Below are 22861 nucleotides of genomic sequence, written 5' to 3' on the forward strand. Positions count from 1 at the left end.
CTAACACTAGCACGTTTTGCTCGACAGAGCGAAAGGGTCTTAAGAAAACCGTCAGACATTCCATCAATTCTTAAGCGAGAGAATAATCAACATGCATCAGAAGTTGTTGGCTTCTGCTTTCATAATCCAAGCCTTTTCCTTTCACGGAATGCTCAAATGGCAAAGACTGCCGATGAATTACAATATTATACAAACAAGAATATCTCTAGACATAATTTCACGCCTTCGAGGTGTTATCTATGAAGCTCTGTCGGTAAACCACAAGCTTGATAAATGAACATAATCTGTATTTGTTGCACTAAGAAATTCAACCCCGTTTCAGCCTGTTGTGAGTTTTCTTTGTGAGTCTCATGCTCAATTGATTCTTTCCCTCCCCGTTGCTTTAAGTTGGGTTAAAAATCCCAGAACTGAGGTGATATTAACAAGGGTCCTTAAAATTAGTTAAGTTGAGCTAAGTAGTAAGTATTTGCTCGAGGAAAGACATCTACTTAGTCGATACAAAAAGTCAACACTTCACGAGCGAGTCAATTCCCACACGGTCTTTCAATTATTTGTGAAGTGAGCTCGCCTCAATCGTATCCTCTTCGTCAATTCAGCGACCTCGTATGTGCACTCAGTAAGGAGTATATATAGAACCACGGGAAGACTCGAGCGTGTGAAAAATTACACACAGGAAGTGGGCGTGATGGAGATAAGAGGGTCTAGGGGTGTGGGACACAAACAGCCACTGAGCTCTGCTTTTAATTCTATGTTTACGAAGTCAAGGAACAATCTCTTGGATTGTTCATTTTTCATTTATGGTGGTCTCATTTTCCTCAGCAAACCACGTTATTTGAATAGATAATGTTGTTATTGGGTTGTGTGACAATAAGACCCTTGTCACAAAAGGATAATAACGCCGCCATACTGTAGAGTGTATTTATGTTGATGCTACATGTTTTGTCCCGCAAAGTTACAGATCAAGTACGTTTTCTCTCTATTTCTAAATTCGTTTTCTCCACAAGAGTTACACCAAAACCTTCCCATACACTACAAGAAGCTAACCTGCAATACCTGTTTAATCAAGTTTTCGAAAGGCTTCGCTAGACTACACGGAAATTGTCGACTTTCCCTAAGGGTTCGCTAAGTATTTTTTTTGTGTTTACATGTCCATTGTAAACAAAATTGCTTATTCTACCCTCTTCATGAAAGTTTTAAACTTAAGATCCGACCTGTAAAACAGAGTTTGAATATTAGGTAACTCAGACGTCGCCAAGCTTTGGCAATTCTTTCTTGGCTGCGATCGTGTTCCTGTCATCAGATGCAAACGGTAGTTTATTTTTATACGCGCTGCGATTGTCTCACCGAACCTTAAAATTAGAAAGACTCACAATGTCCTTAGTCTACAGAGGTAATTTATTCGTCTTTCGATCCAAATCAGCTGTCAAATTGATTGGCAGTTTCTCAAGGGTCTCGTCACTTTGATCCAATGAAAGGGAAGAAGAATGGATAGGCTTGGAGAAGGACAAAAGGAAAGGCGGGCCACATTCGAACATGTGTCACATCACTCACGGCTTCTAACAGCGTTGCGAGGGAGACTTTCGTGGACCAATCACAGAAGCCCACAGCTCACAATCAATCAAGAGCATAGGTGCCAGTTCCAAATGGCGCCAAATTACCACCCATCACGAACCAATCCGAATATAATATCCACGTGTCGGCATTCGTTAGTCTATCTCTTGTTTAGTTGTAGTTGTAGGAAAAATGGAGGCGGATAGTCCACAGACCTCTGGTGCCTCCAAAGTCGACCTCCCGAACGATCCTGGGTAAGTTGCTCGCTTCCGCCAGCCGAATTTCTGCCAGCCGGCTTCGTGTTTTATTAGCACGAAATGATGGTGTGACTTAGCTGGTAGCAAATTTTGTTGTAAGCATAAATTTCTTATGTCGTCCGTTCTTCTCCTCTCCAACAGGAAGATGTTCGTCGGAGGCCTGAGTTGGGAAACAACGGCAGGTTGGGAATTTTGTTGATCCTTGTATAAGTTTGGATATTGTTGCAGTCGTAAATCGTTTTCTTCCGCAATAAAAGGGCCGTGGAGTTGGTTTTCCTACGCCGACAAAATGAGCTGAGATGAGTCACGTTTGGAACAATCGGTTGTGGTTAAGTTCACGGTTCCGTAACGGTCCGTTTTTGTCGTCTGTTTCAGAGGGTCTGCAGGAATACTTTAGCAAGTTTGGAGATCTAAAGGAGTGCTTAGTGATGAGGGATCCTAACACAAAACAATCGAGGTAAAAGCCAGAGGCTGGTGTAGGAAACACCGACCTTGCTTCCACCTTAGACACCGTTGCGCGATGAGCTTTGTATTGTAAATGGCATGTCTGAAGAATATGCAATATGCAACATAATGATGGTGGCTTAAATTCTGTTTTTGTATCCATATTCTAGGGGGTTTGGGTTTGTTACTTTTGAGGATCCAACCGCTGTAGATGCGGTGTTGAAAGCATGCCCACACGAACTTGACCACAAGAAGGTTTGTACGGAAAATCTTGTGATTATTTTTTTGCGCGCGCCATAGAGATGGATTCGTTCAAGACTAATTTTCACGCTCCATCTGCAAACGTCTGGCGTGTCCGTATTTTAATACGATCAAGGTACCTAAAGCTTGAAATAAACTCTTTCAATGAATTAAACTTCCAACGCTTACTTGCAAAGTTTTTATTTTCAATTTGCCGTATTTTAGCCGAAAAGGGGGTGCATTTTCGCTTTAAGTGATGTTCGTGCCTGGGGAAATTAAATTCACACGACGAAGCCATTGTAATGTTAAGATGTACTCTGAGCTTCAACTTTAGCGAGCTTAACCACATCTACGCTAACACCTTGTACATATGTTTAACGCTAATGCAGATCGATCCGAAAGTCGCTGTGCCCAAAAGACCTCAACCGAAGGTAAGACTTGTTACTGTTAAGTGCGTTAAATTTAGCGTGGAAGGGTGTTTAAATATCGTGTGATGCATATAGCTCGATCAAAAGATCAGGACTTCGAATTGTTTGCTTGACAACAGCACGGCAGTGGCTTTCCATTTATACTTGTGAATTTTTTTTATCAAACTGTCCTTCTAAGAATTGTAATTCTTCATGGTTTCATGCTGTTAAGCTAGTATTTTGAGCGTAATTTGCAAAGCGTTAGTCTTTTCAAGGCCGCCCTAAACGGAAATATAACGTTCGGAAGCCAGCTTGTAAACGAGAAGGGCAGTTTCATTGGTCGCCAAACGCTTTAGTTCCGTGTTAAGATGCGAATCTGTTTCTCCAGTTTTGTATCAGGATAACGGATCGGACCCCATCTTAAGTGAAAATGCCATTCTAAATTGTTTGTATCGTCAGTACGCCCACTCCAAAATAAATTGAGCGAGTGAGTGCAAGGGCCCGAAGAAGCCGCTCACCTCCTACGGCGGGCAGAGCGGTCGAGAGCCGAGTTTATATTCTAACAAACACGCGATATTTTGGGGGTTTTCCCGAGCCATTACTTTGCCGCAGCGACTCGTTGTGTGTTACAGACTATATCTTTTTTCTAGTTTGTTTTCTGTAAAATTGAATAATTACAGGTTCTCAAAGTCCATTTCAATAAAGACAACAAAGGAAGCTACTAGTAGAGCAGTGATTCGGTTTGCGTACCGTGTTTTGCCACCCTTTCCAAGTAGATCAGTTGAGCGACACTTCAGGTGAATAGTGCAGGTTCAGTCGCACATGTTTTATTGCGTTTAACAGAGTAGTTTAGCATGTCAACTTGGAGAGGACCGGTTTTACAATTTATCCGATGTTAAACAAACATATTTTCGTGAGAGTGCGGCTACCCGAGACTTTGTTATTCGCCAGTGTTTGTGTCGGGTTCAACGCAAGTCAGACTTAGGTGCGGAGCCACAAAAGGAGCTTATAAATTATTGCTTGCTACATACACGCTTGAGCTGCCATGTCTTCAGCACCTTGAACGCAGGTACAAGATGGTAATTCTAAAGAAAATACTTCCCCGACAAGCGTTGCCACCCGAACGTCCATGAATCGATGTCGTCGGCTATTTATTCTTTTCAGACAAAAAAAAATGCGAAATTGTCTCAAATAGTTGTTTTGTTTTACGTTACGGACGCAGTGCAATTCAGGTTTCATTTTAATATCGTAAGTTTAAATAATATTGCTCTCGCATCCGCTCATTAGTCATTTTGTGACTCCCAGAACGGTGGTGTCACACAAGCCTAGTAAATCGACGCGCATCCTTGACGACAACACTACCACCAATTTATCTCAATTTCTTCTGAAGAATACCTTCTTCAAGACACAAATTTGGCCATTGAATGCTTTTCTCGTGTCTCTGAAAGTCCTTCACACCTATTTGATGCGAAAGTAAATACATTTAAATTATTGCTTCCTGAGAGACCTATTCAAAACTTCCTGCTTGTGAAAGATACAATGTAGGCATCGAGTAAAGTTCGATTTGGGAAGCGGATAAACGTTCTCTTGTATGTTGTGTGACTTGATAAAATCCATTAACAAGTGGATCCCTGCCTATCTTCCCCCCAAAATGCTTTTTATCGGTGTGTTAAGCAAGTTGTGTGATGAATATTCAAAGTAGTGTTATGGAGGTGCATGGTTTAATCCCAACTCTAATTGCTCAAGTTTTTATGAGCTCTTCTTGAAATACCGTTTCACATGACAATTTTTGGATCATTTGATTTCCATAAATACAGCGTTTTTCCTTTCTTGCTCTTATCATAATTAGCGAACCTTAAATAAACAGATGATGCAATATGTATTGAACCATCTTTAACTGCTCTGTGCAGACCACTGTTCTACACCAATTGTCCAGTTCTTTAACTCTGCTTTTCACCTAAATAAATGATTTGTGAATAGCTGCTAAAACAAACTGAGTCAGAGGAAAGTGTTTCACCTTAAGGAGACACAAGATTGTAATTTGAGTTTTATTCCACCAAAGCTTATTCAGTAATAAGCTTGCTCAGACTGTAAGTGGTTCCCTTTTAATAGCCAAACAAAGGCATAACAGTAAAATACAACAGTATAAAGTAGCATAGCACCAATTTTGTGGATTTGATAAGTACAAGTGCATTTGGCTTGCCTGCTGTGGAGCATAGCCTTGAGCTAATTTATATGCAGATACAAGAGAACAGATCATCTCTATAAAAAGCTAGATGCATATCACATTGTTTCAACATCTTGAATTTCAATAATTCTCTGAAATCACACCACTGTCTGATTGACATTGTGTACAGTAAACACCAAACACAAGGAAAGTATAGGATTGCACTATCTTTGTGAAATTTATTTTCTATGAGTCATATAATATGCTACTTTTGATACCACTCCTTTTTTCATTTCAGATTATTTAATATTCACAATGATGTCATTATTATATATGTACCTTGTTTTTCTATTTGAATTCTATTCCAAAGAAAAACAAGCCTCATCTAGCTGAACTTTGACCCTCGGGTAGAAGGAATTTATAACAACCTATTGTTGCGTTGAAATATTAGCTAAGCTATTTATTTCAAAAGCAAGATTTGCTAATGACAATGAGCAAATCAGTTATGTACTGAATGGGGATATATGCTGTTGATGTCTGGAGAACATTTCTAAGCTAGAAAGTAAAACAAGTGTATTTTCTCTTTTTGAAATGTTTTCTTCCTTTGATAAGCTCTCTAGTAGACTTATTACTATTTTCACTACAAACCTGCTTTACAAACAGGAAATAATTGATAAGATATGACCTGGTTTTGAATTGGCCTTTCAGTAACACTAATAGTCTAACAAACAATATCATGAAAAAATCAACTTCTGTGCACATGCTCACAAAATTTCTCTTCTTCCTCAGTTCCCTTTTCCACACATTGTCATCGTTTCACAAAAAAAAATGTAAAGCCATTTGTCTCATTAGAAAACAAAGTGATATTCAAGAAGTAATGAAGAGAGCCAGTGTTGAAACCTCTACACTATCTAGATCATGTATTTTGGTTAGTGAAGTCTAGCATTTATTGATAAAATCAATTAGCATATTGTTTGATAGTCCAGCTGTATATCACCCCGACTGTGGATAGTTCATAATCAGAAAATAGCCAGCACATAATTGACCAATGAACAGCTGATACTTGACAGCAAGCTGACCAATATCTCTAGCCAGTAGACATCTCAACTAAGACATTGGTGCCCATTGGTCCACTGTCAGTTGACTACCTGACATATTGATTATAACTGAATGTTATATCAACCAATATGCTGACCAGGCTGTGTTCAACTTTTTCCAACACAGCTTTAATTACAATTGTCCCATTTTTATTGATGGGTAACAAATACAAAATTTTTAGTTTGCAAAGCAAAAATCTATCACCACCAAATACTAATTTTCAGACACCAATTTCTGACTTATGAATCTAAGATTGTCAACATATTACTAGCCTAACATATCATCAAGTCTCTGTAGTTCAGGTAGAGCATTGAAGCGTGAAATCCAAAGGTTTGTAGAGTATAGATTCCACATGAGAACTCATAACTTTTTCTTTGGTTCACACTCGTGTCAAGATGAAAAAAAAACAACTTACTTTGTGCATTTTTTTAATTTGTTAACCCACTAGGGGGGGGGGGGGAGAAACAGATTTAAGTGGCTTGAGAACTACTCCCACTCTAGCTGGCAGTAGCTTTGTATGTACAAGCAAAGCTGAATTATTTCAGAAAATAACCTTTACTTGCCATTCTATTCAGGGGCAATTTTTAAGTTATCAAATGATGAACTTTACATAAAAATGCAAGAAATCATACCTTCGATTAAGCCTTTTTCAGCACATGTCACATACTCCATGTTATTTGTTCAGTTTTTCATTTTATGGGAGAGAACCAGCCACAAGAATTCAATTCAGAATAAACTTCTGCGACACAGTTGCTGGTAGTAACAACTTGTCTGACTGCATGCTCCAACCTTTCCAAGACTGAAAAATGTAATTTGTGGTAAATATGGTTAGTCAGTTAGAGTGATCTGAAAAGGATGCTGATGTGTATGAGTCACATTAAACTAAAAGATACAGTTGCCATGCAGTTGTAAGTTTAAAGTTAATTAACTAATACTAAGGTAAACACAGCAAGTACAGCAAGCACAGCAAATGATAACTAGAACTAGCATTGAGGCAAAAGCTGGAGAGGGGAGGTTATCATAATTAATTTTGTAAGCAAAATAATGAATAAAGGAAGTCATAGCAAAGTTATGAAAAAAGGATCTTTGGTGGTTTGAATCCAATATTTGAGGGCAAAAGTACATATTTTTTCCTTACTATCTGTATGACCTATGAGTTGACAGGTGATCTGTGACTGCCACCACATAATGTTGTTGAAAGCAGGAATTTCAATGAAAAGTTTAACAAAATACTGCTACATAACACTACTTCTCTAGTCACTAAATTGTGTTACTAGTCTATTTAGTAAGTTGATGCCACATCTTGCCTAGAGCAGTTATTATGATATTTCTGATTTTCAGCTGGTGACAAAAACAAAGAAGATATTTGTAGGTGGTGTGTCTGCTTCTACCACTGAAGAAGACTTGACTAATTTTTTTAAACAATATGGAGAGGTGAGTTGCATATCAATCTCTAGTTTACCATTAAGCACTTACTTTTAATTTTGTTTCAAATCAATTTACATTGTAATGGGAACCATAGTTGAAAAAAGATTTTAGAAAAATTCTCAAGATTTTGAGAATTTTTCAACACCTTTTTTCTTATTAAAACAACGAATTTGATAACTTCCTTCAATTTCTTGTACAATGGCACCATGACAATTGCCAGGTCTACTGAAGAAAAATGTGTTTGATATTCTTTGTGATATGAACATTACTATTTTCTGTTATCCTCTACAATTGTCTGTCCTTGGTGACACTTTGGGGAAAATTGTATGAGAATAAGTATCTTTGACTTGGGATTCTGCAATCATATATGACTTGTGATATTAACAGGCTTTAGAGAAAATAGAAGTTTTGTATTGTGCATGTACATTTTGTCTGGTCTTGGAAAACTTAAAGAAAGCAGCCTAACACACAAGGAGTTAGAAGAAAACAATTCGGGATAAAATGCTAAAAAGGTTAAAGTAATTGAAAAAACTCACATTGCACAACAACACATGGGCTCATATGTTTATCCCTAAAATTATTGTGCACCCTTGATAAACCAATGGTATTTCCATCACATCTTAGTTTCCTAGATGGCTGCTTTTTATTTGCCTTTCTTTTGGTTTCCCTTTTCATGCTTATTAATAGCATGAACATATTTTTCAGTAGTAGACAGGGACTTGAACAAAGCATGAGAGCGACAACAAAGGGACACAATATTGTCTATGGCCATATCTTCTCATATGTTTGGCTTCTGTAGAGTGTTAACTAACCTATAAGACACAAAAATCTCAACACTCTGTGCCAAAATTATTAGTAACTTACAGTTATCTCCTTTTAATCTCTAGGTAGCAGAATCCAAGCTTATGTTTGATAAAGTCACACACAGACATAGAGGTAACTTCAATCAATCTTTATTGTCAGAAAATCTAAAAAAGGAAATTCCAGTGAAATATGCCCTCTTTTATGACCATTAGTGTGTACATTTACTATTAATTAATACCATTATCAACACCACACAAAGAAGTGAGCAGGATTTGCAAGTTATCAAAAAGATCTGCATTTCACAATATCTGTTTCAAATCAAACCAATACAAAAGTAAGGGAAATGAAACTGGTTGCTATAAATAACAGGTTGGAAATGCTAGCTACTTTTATTACCTTTAGATTTTCTTTTCCATCCTGGAGGGTGCAGTTTATTTAAAAGTCAATATAAGACAACATTAGAAACTATTTATTGTTTTCCAAATATGCTCTAATCCATCCAGTCTATCCAAATATTTGAATATGCCCACATCACTCTAATATTTCCAAGTAAAAAAAATTTTAGGTCAGGAAATTTCTGAAAATGGTGTTTTTAATGTGATCATTTATACATAATTCACTTCAACTTATACCAATTTTTAAGTACAATTTCCTCACAGCAGAATTGTGGGAAAAAAAAACAAACACTCTTAATTAATCACACAAGAGCATAGTGTCCAAATTTTCTCCCTTGCATCAACCATAAAATAAACCTGTGCTTGCCAGACCCATGGTTCACAAAGCCTGGTTAAAATCAGACCAATCCAAAAATAACAGATTGTGAAGTTGCCTGCTTAAAATAACTTCAAGAATACTGATTTCTTCAAGTCAAGTTCAGACTTCCTTCTTTTTTCTTCTTGCGCCAAGCAATCCATTTTAAAGTAAAGAATAATAACATTAGGAATAATTACTGTTTTCTTCATAGCATCTAATCCGTCGAATCAGTCCAAATATTTGACCGCACCCACTCTTCTCTGACTTTCCCAAGGTCAAATTTGTAGTAAGGAAATATTTAAAAAATGTAATTTGTGATTTTGTGATCATTTATTCTTTCCATAGTCAAACCTGGTCTCAATTGTTTAGAAACTTCTTCCTCACAGCAGAAGGAAATTAGCACACACCCTGAATGAGGCACACCTCAGCATACAACTCATATTATTCCTCTCACATCTAACATTTGACTAACCTGCATTCACCAGATGCCTTTATTAAGCACATGTCCACTCCAAAATTAGGATCAAGCTTTAGTTACATGAAAAATGCACTATACAGACAGCTTAGTGAAAGATTTGAGTACTGCGGTTTCATCTGGTTACAGTTTAAGATTTCATTTTGTTGTTTTTTAAACATTCCATCTGGTAATTTATTTTGTTGGTCAAAAATGGCCAGACTCAGAAGGATAATAAATACTCTTTCTGATGAAGGGTCAATGCTTGAAATGTCTGCTTTTAAACTCTTTATGGTGGCCAATTTACATCAACTTAGTTGATAATACAAAATTACCCTGTTATACTTCCCCACCAACACAGTACCACAGTTTCTTTAGAAGCCTACCCCCTTTTAGTAATTAATAACTACATTTAAACCCTGACTATGCAGACTTGTGGGGAATAGTCTGAAAAGTCAGCATAATCCAGAGTCAGGATAGTCAAAATATGAAAATTAATGAGCCACAAAGTAAAACTTGATACATCTTACCTAATTAATATTACCTAAGTATTAAAGTACATTCTTCATTGCCAAATTATGCCAAGGCATCCACAAAAACTTTTAAAAACGTTTTACTACCTAAAATACTACCGTAAATTAGTGTGTTGCAAGCTGCTACAGTGCATGTGCCAATTTTATCATTCTTTAAAGCTGCATTAATGGCATAGCATCCACATTATCTCAGAGCATCATTCTGCTTTGTTTGATGGATAAAAGTTGTTATGAATCTCAAATGTGACAAATTAATATTCATGAAAAAATGAGATCAGAGAAGTGAGTTTGGATAATCAAAAATTTGTATAATCCAAGTTGGGTTCTGTAATGAGACAGTAGACCAAATATTAATCACATACCCTACAAAATATGGACACTGGATAACAATTTGTGGTTCTAAAAATGTCCACAGGAGAATGTCCATGTGTAACCTCCCCCCACTGCTCCAGCCTTTCTTGTTTAAGAAGAGCAAAATTGCCTTCCACCAAATCCCTGAGTTTCCAAACAATTTTCAACTCCATTCAAACTGAAAAATTTGTTTATAAGATAGTTATCAGTCCATCATTAGTTGGCTTTTGTCTATATCATACAGCTAAGATTTAAACCCTAAATTTGAGGGTAAAGCTTTTGCAGTTCTTTTCATGTTCACATTGCAATGAGAATGTTTTCTTATTGACATTTTTAAGGATTTGGTTTTGTAACATTTGAAACTGAAGATGCAGCTGAGAGTGCTTGTGAGGAACAGTTCCACCTGATCAATGACAAGAAGGTATTCTAAGCTGCTAATACATGTATTTGCTGATAGATAGTTACCCATAAATTGTACACTCTCAAAATGATCCCTCTAGATAGGCATTTTCATAAACATTCAATTGACAAACTGGTGAGCTTTTTTTTTCTCCAGTCTGATTACATTTCAGGAAGTACAACTACATACCACTACCGCAGTGACATACAGTATGCAAATATCCCACAGTAATAAATATGGGCAGGAGTTATCAAGTGGCAAATATTCTTTGTGTTCAAATCTCCTGTGAATATATAAACCAAAGACAAAATCTCTCACAATATTTTTCCTTTAAGAATGGGATGTTAAGTAAACACAAGATGATCTCTGCTCAGCCTCCTCTCAATGCATTGTTTTGTTTGGTTTTTCTGTTTGTTTCACTTTTTGCTGTTTTTTGTGGAAACAGATTGTCCCTGCAGTAAAGTTTCTATGCCCTCAAACAACCGGCATGTTTCTTAAGTTTTATCCCCTTATTGGTGATGCCAATTTTCACTATTTACTAGTGATGAATAAAAACTGCAGCAAGTGAGAATAATACAATGGAGATGATAATCTGTATTCCGGTCCTTTGTAATTAATCCACATGGTGCACTTCATTTTGCAGACTGAAGTTAAGAAAGCACAACCTCGAGAAGTGATGCAAAGTTTGCAAGGTGGGCGTGGTAGGGCTGGTAGGGCCTTGGCTGGACGAGGGTTCTGTAAGTACAGAACTTCTTTGTTATTTGGCCACATAACTAGCATTTCATGCAATCTCCTGGCAACTGTAAATGTATGATCATGTGGTAGAGTTATGGTCACACGTGACAGAGTTACAGTCTCACTGCTGCACCACAGTAAAGTTTACCAGCACAGTTGTTGACATTCATGGCATTAAAATTTGTTATGTCCACCTATACTTCACATGAACTTTTGTAATACCCCGGAAATTTCTCTTTATGTCACCTCTGAATCATGCACTATGGTCACAAGAACAAAGGAAATGATCACCAACTGAAGAAGCTCTTTATTGTTAACCAGATTTTCTGTGTTAGCACCTTGGGAAATGTATAGACAAAAATATGGAGAATATGCACATTAATGTTGGGGCATAGAGGGTCAACAAATCAGCTTGAGAGTTCTCATCACTCAAACTACACTCAAAAGTTCTAACACTACTTCCACTTTGCTCTTAGTGTATCCTTTCCCTCCTGGGTTTCGAGGCTTTCCTCCATCGGGCTTTGGCCCTGGTTTTGGTAACTTTGGTGGCCCATTTCAAGGTAAAAAAAATTTTAAATTAGCTATGACCTAAGTTCAAGCCAAAGAGATTTAGGGATGGAGTGAAACTGCAGCAGGGAACCAAAATAAAATTCTAGACGACTTTGGCATGTTGTTCCAATCACCAGGAAGTACTATTTTTTGATGAGGAAAAAAGATCCACAAGTATGCCAGAAGGAAGCCTCTCACACACAGAGGGGTTAGAAGTTGAACAGTGGATTATATTTAACTTCCGCTTCTTGTGTTATGTACTTTGTAATTCACCCTTAGTCAGTCCATAAACTTCACCTCCCACACTGTTACATGTTTTCTATTCAAGACATAGAAACCAGGCAATTGTTTCCCTGCTTAAATACTGTGTTAAGAAACTTATTCAAATGTTGTCACAATTGCACCAACTAGGAAATCAGTCAAAGATTGGAAATGGTCAAAATAAGACTGATGGACGACACAATCATTGGCTTGTGCTTACAGTCATGGTTACTTTTCTAGAGCTACACAATATACTGTGAAACTATTCATTTGCTATGGTTCCATCTGAATTTCTTCCCCTTTTGATTGCATGTAGGCGGGTACAGTCCTGCTGCAGCATTTGCAGCATTTGCAGCACAGAACAGGCCAGTAAGAGGCAAAGGACGTGGTTACTTGGGAAACTATCCAGGAATGCTTGGTAAGAGTAGCTAACTACACTGTGATCTCTATTATTTTGGGAAAGGCAAGATCGAGTTATGCCCAAATACATACTATATCAAGCACACAAAAACAATTTGGTGATTATTAGTTGATCCAATACAGAATTCTCCAATCCAACATCATAAGAATAATATGGCAAACAGCAAGAAGAATTATTAAGGGTTCACAACGCTGACATTCAGAGAATTATTTCAAAACAAAGGACAAGCTTGCACATTGTGCGTTCATGTAGATGGCTTTCTTTGTTTAGAAAAACCTGAATCAGTGTATCAACTAATGTTTTGAAACAAAGAAGTGACACAAGTGAAGCAGTCACTGTGGCTTACTGAAAGTCTTTGAAATCATGATTACCAGTATTTCTTCTTAACTCTTTGCATCTCTGCGAGATCCATCAATCTGCACTGTTACTTTTACCACAACTTTTATTATTGTGACATGTTTGAAGTCCAAAATCAGGTTATTGAAAGATATGACCCCTTTCATTTGATGGAAAATTACACCCTTTGCAATCTGGATTATATTTTTCTTCATACATACATACAATTTAAAGCCTAAGAAGAAATGTGCAAAATATATTATGAGGGTCAAATTATCTTGAAACATGGTTTAAAGTTGCCTCATATTCCACAAGGGGTGTGCTTTCACCACTTAGACTTGAGCTTCCATCTCATCACTTATTTTTGGTTCTGTGTTTCAAATAACTTTATGCCTGGCATGTGTATCCCTTTACTAAAGCTGTGGCAAGTTTTTGCAGCTCTTCTTAAATACTGGTAATTATGAAACTTTTTTAGGTTTTACTGGCTATCCTTCTGGCTTCATGAATCCCCCTGACCAACGACGAACAGCAGGAGGTCAGTATTATGCAGACTATGCCACCATAAGTAATCAGGGAGGCCGTTCAGGACCTAACAGACCACCTGACATCCCACAAGTTAACCCAGCCATGCCGGAATATACTGACTATCAGGGTACGGTAATATGTTTGCTTTTGTCATGTATACCAGTCATTTCCCAGTGTGTTTAAATTCTTTCCATGGTATACCCCTGTGTCAAAATTTTTGAAATTGGCCAGCAATTGAATAAGGAAAAGAGGAGGGGGGCAGCAGTCAATGGGAGAGAGGAAAACAAGGGTTGTTCTACTCTGTAAAGGTAAACACACCAAAGAGGGAAGGTTTTGGTTGAGGCATCTCATTTTTTCTGTCTGTGGTGAGCTGTAAAGAGAGGTACCATCTTACCCTGCACATCATGTCCCTCAATTTTCTTGCTTGCTTTCTTTCCTCTCATCCTTATCCTTGCATTTCTATCAAGGGAGAAAGATTGATGCAGGGGTGGGAGTGCTTGTCTCCCTCTCCTTAGGCCTGGGTTTAATTCCATGACTTGAAATTACATTTAGCTAAGTTTGCTGTTTTTTTCATCCTGGTTTTAAAAGTTTTAACTGGGGTTAAAGCAACTTATTTCATATCACTCACTTTATGAATCACACCTGAAATGAAATAAGTATTGTATATCAGCCTTCCTTGGCTTTAGCCAAGGTAGAGGTTGTCAAACATTTGACCATTGGCTTTGTTGCATCGTATACATCACTTACATTCGACAAAGTATGTTTGATATCTGCACAATGGGGAACTTGTGGCTTTTTCCCTTGTCCTGAAAAGGATAGGACATCAAATGATTAACGCAAAACATAAATTAAGCACATGAATAACTAACATACATCCATCATTATAATCTTCACTTATTTGTAGAAATTTGTTATTGCTTTATCCTTTTAGAACCATAAACAACAGATTTCCCCCAGCTAAAATTGGCAATTAATTATCCAAATGCACAATCTTTTTGGTGAACATTAAAGTCCTACAAATTTACAGCATTAAGTTTGTGATGAATTTTTACAGGCATGAATTACCATCATACCCAACAATTTGGTCCACCACCACCCTCTCCAGTATCCAGGGCATTTGCCACAGCTGCAACCAGTCCAGGACCTGTTCAGGATCTCGGCAGCTACATCAACTCTGCTGCAAATACTTCAGCAGATGGTTTGGGGTACACAGCCACCAGTCCTCAGCCTACAGGCTTTGGTCATGCCATGGCGGTAAGTCACCTGAAAACAATGATAATGATTTTATTTCCCTTACTGACAGGTTCATTTATGGTTAAGCTACAGAGTTTATTTCATTATGTTTCAAATGAATTTGGTAGAATTTCTAGAACAGTTTAACATCAACAATGTAAATACACATTACAACTCTAGAAAAGTTAGTGTAAACTTAGCTGTACTCAGTGGTAACTAATTGGACAGTTTGTATCATATCATAATTAAACAAACTTTGAACAGTTCAAAATGTTATTTCCTCGGATAAGCACCAACACACCAATAAGTGCCCTTTCCCTTGGGCATAATGTCAAACAAGCCCCCCCCCTCCCCCCCTCACTTTCTAAATAGTAGGGATATAGGGAAAACCCATTTCTATTGCCACTTCAGTTACAACTTTTTAACCTTCAACAGCAACTGAATCAGTACAGGTGAATAGTTTTATAATAAAAAGGCACATTTTAAAATTACCTTAAAAGCTAAATGTCTTCTCACCTCCTTAAACTAGTAGCCAAGTTTATCACACAAATCTAAAATATCATTATAATTATAGATTGATGTGTTAAATTTAGGGGTAAAACTTACAGAAAATGACCAAATTTAACTTCAAATGATAAAAAACTACAATAAACAAACTGACAACCAACATGAAAACAAAGAGAACAGAAATTAGTCCCAATCATAAATTATGCAATCAAATTGATTAATTAACATTCCAATTTATTTTGACAGTTCTGAAGGAGGAGAGCATCATTGTAAGTACTTATTAATATCTAAGGATTAAGCCTTGGTATTCAGTTTTTTACACAGATGCTAGGTTTTGGTTGTTAAGTCTTAGAAACTAAGTGCTGCGTTAAATACTTAACCAAAATGTTATGCTATCATCAACTATTTTAGTGAGTGTCCTTTAACAAGTTTAATACCAATTTAAAATGTAAAATGCTAAATTTTGTTCCAATTTCATAACCTATTTCTGTTTTCATTCAGTCCATACAAACACACTTAACAACAAGGCAAATGTAGCAGATTTTTATGGCACTATGTAACAATATCTTGAATTGGTATATACCACACAAGTGAATAGTGCTTTTCATGCAAGCTGAATGGCTAATTTAGAAGTGAATAGCAAGTACTATTCACCTCTCAGCAGCTGATGAGACAAACTCTTAAAGTCATGAGTTGAATTTCTCTCCATTTTTCGGTATATTGAAAGAAATAAACGAATGTTTTGGTATCTGTCTGGTATATACCGTATTTCTTCACCTATAAGCCGAGTGATTTTTCAGTAGTTGACACAAAAGTTTGGGATATTTCTCACAAGAAACAGGGTTCGGCTTGATAATAGCCGAGGGTTTGGGATTCAAAAGCAAGTACAAGTAGCTTCTGCGACAACTTTTATCTTGAAAGCCATTGTATATGAAGAGCGGCGTGCTTTTGGCATGATGAGAAAAATAACAGCAACGAAAGAGATACTCGATTGAAACGTTTGTTAGGTTACAGTAACTGAGAGTATTGTTGTGTTTCTGAAGTCGCTTAGTAGTATTTATATCTTCATTGATTCGCCTTTTTCTTTTCTGTTTATTTTAATTCATTAGCTTTTGTGTTCAGTGAGCCATTTCCCATTGTTTCCATGAGGTTCGCTCACTCAAATGGTTGGTTACAGTCTAGAATTTCGCTCTAGGCTTATAGTCGATGGTTTTGCTTTCTTTTTCGGACAGCACAGTCTGTTGGAAGGTCTGTAACTTTTAGGGTGAAGAAATACGGTACTAAAACAATTATTCACCTCAATGTCGGTGAAAGTGGTGAATATGTACCATCTTTGATGAATAATTGTCAAATATCTTTTTCTTTCCTTAGTCACCTCCCATATTTGATTAATGGTTTACCTTCGCCATAAAAGTGTCTAAGCAAAAGAATTTAACTTACTGCAGGATAATAGGATTTTTAATTCATAATTTTAAACAAAGATAAGACAACTTTAAGTTAGAGCAATAAATAACGTACGCTGGGAACCTGAATTTAATCAAACATACCATACTTAAACTCGAAAAAGAAATTGAATCATCAGATACCAGAAAAGTAGGGAGAAATAAAGGTTCTCGAAAACAAATCTTCGCCAAAAAACTGACTCTAAACTTAAACTCAGTAAAATCTTCACCTCTCATAACAATGAAAGCTAACCTAGCTGCTCTCCAAGATGTAGCTTGACAGGACCTCACCCTACCTGAAATTTTAAATCCGTCACGAGGGGAATTTAACTATCGTTAATAAGCTTCAAAATGCGCGCGGTAATTCAACTTATACATTTGTAAATACATTCCCGCCGAAGCTGTCATGAATAATTAAAAAACTACATTTTCAAGTTTACCTTACACTTTCCTTTTTTCCTAGATTTCCGTTGGCCACTAAAGAATCATCGGTAAGTACGAATTGATCGCCTGTAGACCCATGCGTTCGCTCTTAAACGTGTGAGATTCTAGAATTCAATGCGAATTCATTATTTATTGACAGAGATCTGGGGCGAGCATTCCTCTTGTCCCAAGTCCAACGCTTACAAAGTTCCTGAATTTTATTTTTGTCGTCAACAATCTTCTTTTCTTTTCTTTCTTTCCTTTCCTTCTCTCTTCTTTCTAATCTTTCTATTCCCCTCTAACTTCTTATTTTTTTCATCTCTTTCAAAGGCATGAGACGCTGATTGACTGAAGAACTTGCCAAGTTGTTTCAGGTCGAATTTTTGCTTTTGATGAATTTCGACTTTGGAGGTACAAAACCATGATACTGTCTCGATTACGAGACAATTAATCTCGATTTTATTATCCACCTAGTCAAAGGTGAAACATTTTTTGATGGTCAAAATGAAATTTAATGACTTCTGTTGTAGAGATATTTCTAGTTTACATATAACTTGATTTACATGACCATTTTAGTAACAAGGCAGGCTAGTCACATCTTTTGTTCATTGGTAGAAGTAGTTAGCAGTTATTTACAATGGCTCAGTGTGTGTAGATTTCTTTGCAGTGGATAGTTACAAAAACTACATATGATTATTCGGTGAAAAAGTCAACCCATCTCTCATTTAAAAGAGTTCAGAGGTTTGGCGACTCGGGGTCACGGTTTCATTCAAAGAAAGTATTTAAGTAGCACGGGTTGATTATCTTTTGTTGTAGTGATTTACTAGAATGAGAGAATTTTCCAGTTGTATGACATTTTGGTGGCGTATTGCGGTCGATTGGAAAACCCACGAGCCAAACAGGAAGTAAGAGGGAGGGGTTGGAAATGAAGATTTGGTTTTCGGGGCGAAGTTAAATCGTTTGAGAATGAAGAATGTTTTTTATCAGAAAGGGATTTAGGTTCATTTTGATTGGACTGCTTCAAAACAACTTACATACTGTTTAGACTCAAATGCGAAAATAAGAAACCAAAATTACAGAGCGCCCCGGTATTTTATTTCGCATCATCACAGCAATATATACTACACCTTCCATCGTGCACCAAGAGTCTGAGACCTAAAGAATTCTTCTTTTTATTTTTTCTTGAAAAGACTCCGTATGTAGAGACGATGTCTAGATTTCCGTTTAGTACTATATTTGTGGGTAAATTCGAAAGAGAAACGATTATATTTAGAGTTAACGTAGAATGTGCGAGTCGACGCAGTGAAGATAGGTAAGCACGGTTCTGCAAAAGTAAGGTATGGAATAGTAAAGGTATATTTGGGTTTCAAGTTAAACTGCAGTGTATAGCGACATAGGACTAGAAAAAAATGAAGGGTTAGCTGTTCTCTCACGCCCCCCAGAGTATTTCATATTCTATGTATGTAAGGGACATCAAATGTCAATCTCGAATTCGTTTTATTTTCTCTTCTTTCGTGATCCGATTTGTGGTATGAAAACTATTTACTTTTTGGTTTGTCAGTTTCAAAAACTGGCCTTTTGTAAGGAGTAGATGAAGGCAAACGAGAGGTTTTGGTCGAGGTTCGATTCATTTTTCTATTTTTAACTTCTTTGAGGTCGTGAAAGACCTCCTAAGTTTTCCATCTTAAAAAAAAAACAAAGACGCATGAAATTTCCGCACGGTGAAAACTCGTCTGTTGATAGAAGGTGCTCGCTGATTTCCCCTAGAGAGAAAGAGATTGAAGAGGAATGCTAACGCTCTCCTAGATTTGTTCATTAATTAGTTACGCAGAGTATTGCACTAGAACCGGTTCCCTTGAGCTGATACGTTACTCCAATGGTCGATGTTAAGGCTAGTTTGTTTATATCACTGTTTAGTTTCTCCGTTGTTTGTTCTCTTTTTTCCAACATATAACTCACGCACAGAAGCTTGCCTTCATCTTCTCCTTGTTACTTTGAGAAAACTTAGACATCAGCATTTTGTGGCTGATTTTGTGAGGGAAATTCATTATCAATTGTGACGCCACTTTATAAGTGACGGCTGCAAGACTGAGAAAAAAGTAGTGCACAGATAGTGTTTTAGAAAGTTTCAAACAACGAATGAGTTAAGTTATTTAAGTTTTCTCAAAAGAAAATTAATAATAAATCCAAAGGTTTTATTCGTGAGCATGCACCGCGCACAGCCAAGAATGCGGAACGATTTAAAGGTTTTGCCACTCTAATAACTTATGAAATCTTACCCTGCGAGATTGAGGTCCTCTTGTCTTTCCTCTCGCCCACAAGAGGAACCCCTAAACGCATTGCCCCTGCGCGAGTTCGACACAACCATCTCTGGACCGGTCTCGAGCCCAGGGTCATTTCGGTCCCTTGTCAGCGGTATGGTCCATGCCGCTGAGAAGAAGCCGTGATGACCCTTGGCTCGCGAGATTGTTTCGGGACGAGAATGTGATACTTGATACGTCAATGTATCCCACTAACTTATCAGTAAGAGTCGATCGCTGTCTCACAGGGTAACCAAATATCAACGTGCTGTAGATATTTCAAAGTGGCCAAACTAGAGCGTGAAGTCAGCAGATAGTGCACTCGTCAGGTCCTGCTCATTTAAATTATTTGTACAATTTTTCATGTTTATCACAAGGAGATTATTTTCATTATGTTATCATTTACAATTTAAACCTCCCACGTTTATTTTCCAGTCGCATTTACCGGTAACAAGGAAGGATCCACTTGATCTTATCTCGTTGCCAAAAATGTTTTTTCGTACTCTGAACTTCAAATGATAAAATGACTAGGACTTGGTAGGAATATTAGCTGGAGCCAACCGTTAGATGCCTGGCTGATAAACAATCAATTGATTCACCATTCAAAAGCGAAAATTGAAAGCGTACTCACAAAGAATTCGAGTACCATGTATTTATTCTTATCTTCTATTTTCTTGATAATCTATTATTTCTAAATTATTAACATTTTATTATTTGACAATCCATATACTGTAGTTACAAGGCCATTTGCTTTACAGATATATCTCTTAGTCCACTTTCATCATAAAATTCAGAGGAGCGCGGTTGTCTGTTTTAAAGAGACAGAGTTCCTCTTTCTTTCACGGTGGAATAAGGGATAATCATTTCAAATCAGAAAATGGCAAATTCGATTGCATCTTAATTTGTCACGCAAATTGTTCTCAAGAAAAATGTATTCACTGGATTCATTCATTTTTATCGCATGAACCATGAAAATTTAAGAAAGAAAACAACTAATACTTAAGAATTAAATCTCATTATCAAATCTATTTCTTTTCTTTATCTCGCTAGAGCGAACCGAAACGAGGAGAAAAAATTCCTCAATGTCAACATTTAAGGGGGTGTGACTTTTTATCCTTAAAGGAGAATGTGCTGTGACTATCAAAACGTTTTGTCATTGCTATAGAACAAGTCCTTGCTGCAAAAATCATGAACCTAGAACCCACTAGTGCGTTTTTCGATATTTGGCCCGAAAGTTTTCTTTTTTTTTTTTTTAATGATGTTAACACTGCAGAACGTGTAAGTGCGTTCTTTTCAATAGTTACCAGAAACCCCGGCTTACCTGAACCTGCATGTCATTGAAACATTTTGAAATGTAGTGGCTAAATCACTGATATGACGGAATTTGTGTGATAATTACTCAAACGACAGCCTCAGTCTCGTAAGGTGTCACGCAACGTTACCCTCCTTATGGGAGCATTGCGTGACTTTTCGATCACAGTATCTCCCCACTGAATTTTATTTGACTAGTTAGATTATAACCAGTATTGCTTGTTAAGAGTACCGATAATAAGTAGAAGATTTTTAAAACGTAATACCATTCAAATGCGTAATTTTATAAAAATTTTATCTTTTACCACATGTTTGTACTTATAGTTTTCCCGCTTAAAACAGTCAACAAAAGAGACTGACCAAAGTTATATCGCGAGAATCTTAGAGATGTCAGAATTGTATTACATCTAAATATAGGAGGACTTGTTGGTTAGCACCACTGTTTAACCTTGTTGACTGTCTTACGCTGGAACACAAGTTTGTGATAAGAGATTATTGAACGTATTTTATTCAAAAATGGAGAGTAAGTATATATTTTCAAAGGTTTCTTAAAATCGTTCAAAACTTTGAGAGAAATCTTGATGCAAGTGAGATGTTTTGTATGTGTTGCGATCTTTAGTGGATAGTGGTTTAAATGGTGCCGCGCGTAGAAACAGAAGATCTTCACCTTTGGCGGTGAATTGTACAGGCAATATTGATATCATACACTAGGCAAGATTTTGATGCTATAAAACTGTCATGTTTCACCCCAGTTGCTCTTTTATTTTTCTAAAATTATAAGGCACGTTAAAGGTATGAAATGGTAGACGACTTGAGAAAAGTTTGACCAGTTTCTTCGTTACTTACAGAGCAAATGATAGTTTGGTATAGTGGGACGATTTGTTTTATGTTCGTTCATTGAAATCTATATGGGAGGAAAATCAATCTATAGTGTCAATTGCTTGTCCTAGTGTTAAAATTTAAGTGCCACTGAAATAGTTCATTGCAGCTCTCACCATAAACCATGCTAAGAGCGAATTAGTGTAGAAAAGTATAGGCTATAAGTCCCCAGGGGGAGGCTTACATTAAACTGGCAGAGTTTCGTATGGAGAATTTGTAATATCAAACAAGAGAAAGATCTGAAAGCACCTAAGAGTAGTGTCGACTCCTCCTGGGTAATGAGTACGTAGTCCATTTGAAGCGTTGGTTTCATCAGATGAAACCGTTTACTACTAGTTTTAATCTACCTAGTCATGCTGTGTTTAACACTCGGAAATCTAGTCCTTGAAAGATGTATATGGCTGTATTTGAATGAATAAAATTTGTACAGAGAGGTTTGTGTCTCATTTTCTTTCCTTGCATTAGTATGTCCCTTATAAATGTATTTTCGGGAGATTAAAGGGAAATTCAATCTCCAATAAACGCTTTTAACATTAAATAATAGCAGTGGTTTACAACTTTTGTTATTCCCCTGTTACGCCAATTTACCATATTAGGGCAACGGATCAAGCAAAAAAAGCCACAGTATTGCTATATCAGTAGCTGCGGGAAGTAAAAATCGGGTCTTAGATTTGGAGTCTGCCCAAGACAATTAGTCACAGCCGAATTTTCTTAAGTTGATGAAGTGAACCATATTTTCTAAGGTATGGGGCTTCACTCGCGTTTTTTTGCTGGATGATGCTCCGCTATACAATCGTCAAGCCCTAAACTTAAGGAAAAATAGACAGTTAAAGACTGCATGTGGCTATTGGTAAAGCACAATTTTATGGCATTGAAAAGAACTAGAGATTCTATAATGAGGCTAGAAGGTAGTGTTTCATAGTGTTTGTCTCAAATGCAAAATATAAAACCTGCCGCATCCCACACATATTCATGAGTACCCTGTTCCACAAGGGAGAGAAAATTCAAGAATATATTTTATCATATAAAGTACGGCGCTATACAAGGACTCC

At 37.0% G+C, this 22861-nt stretch overlaps 1 protein-coding gene across 2 annotated transcripts; it reads left to right on the plus strand.

Annotated features, from left to right (window-relative positions):
• Positions 1–1654: 1654 nt before the first annotated feature.
• On the plus strand, positions 1655–22242 carry LOC131771233 (RNA-binding protein Musashi homolog 2). Of its 2 annotated transcripts, XM_059087006.2 has the most exons (16): positions 1656–1805; positions 1950–1990; positions 2184–2265; positions 2423–2507; positions 2882–2923; positions 7506–7598; positions 8480–8528; positions 10826–10908; positions 11531–11624; positions 12099–12182; positions 12749–12850; positions 13665–13841; positions 14769–14968; positions 15701–15723; positions 17360–17387; positions 17650–22242. In XM_059087006.2, the coding sequence occupies exons 1-14, from the start codon at positions 1744–1746 to the stop codon at positions 15704–15706; spliced, it is 1200 nt and encodes a 399-aa protein (XP_058942989.1). In that variant the 5' UTR covers positions 1656–1743; the 3' UTR covers positions 15707–15723; positions 17360–17387; positions 17650–22242. The 2 variants fall into 2 exon arrangements, with proteins under 2 accessions (XP_058942988.1, XP_058942989.1); XM_059087005.2 differs by lacking the exon at positions 15701–15723 and having other exon boundaries at positions 1655–1805.
• The last annotated feature ends 619 nt before the right edge of the window (positions 22243–22861 follow it).

The sequence above is a fragment of the Pocillopora verrucosa genome, chromosome 2 (genome assembly GCF_036669915.1).
Source record: "Pocillopora verrucosa isolate sample1 chromosome 2, ASM3666991v2, whole genome shotgun sequence".
Classification (NCBI taxonomy): Eukaryota; Metazoa; Cnidaria; class Anthozoa; order Scleractinia; family Pocilloporidae; genus Pocillopora; species Pocillopora verrucosa.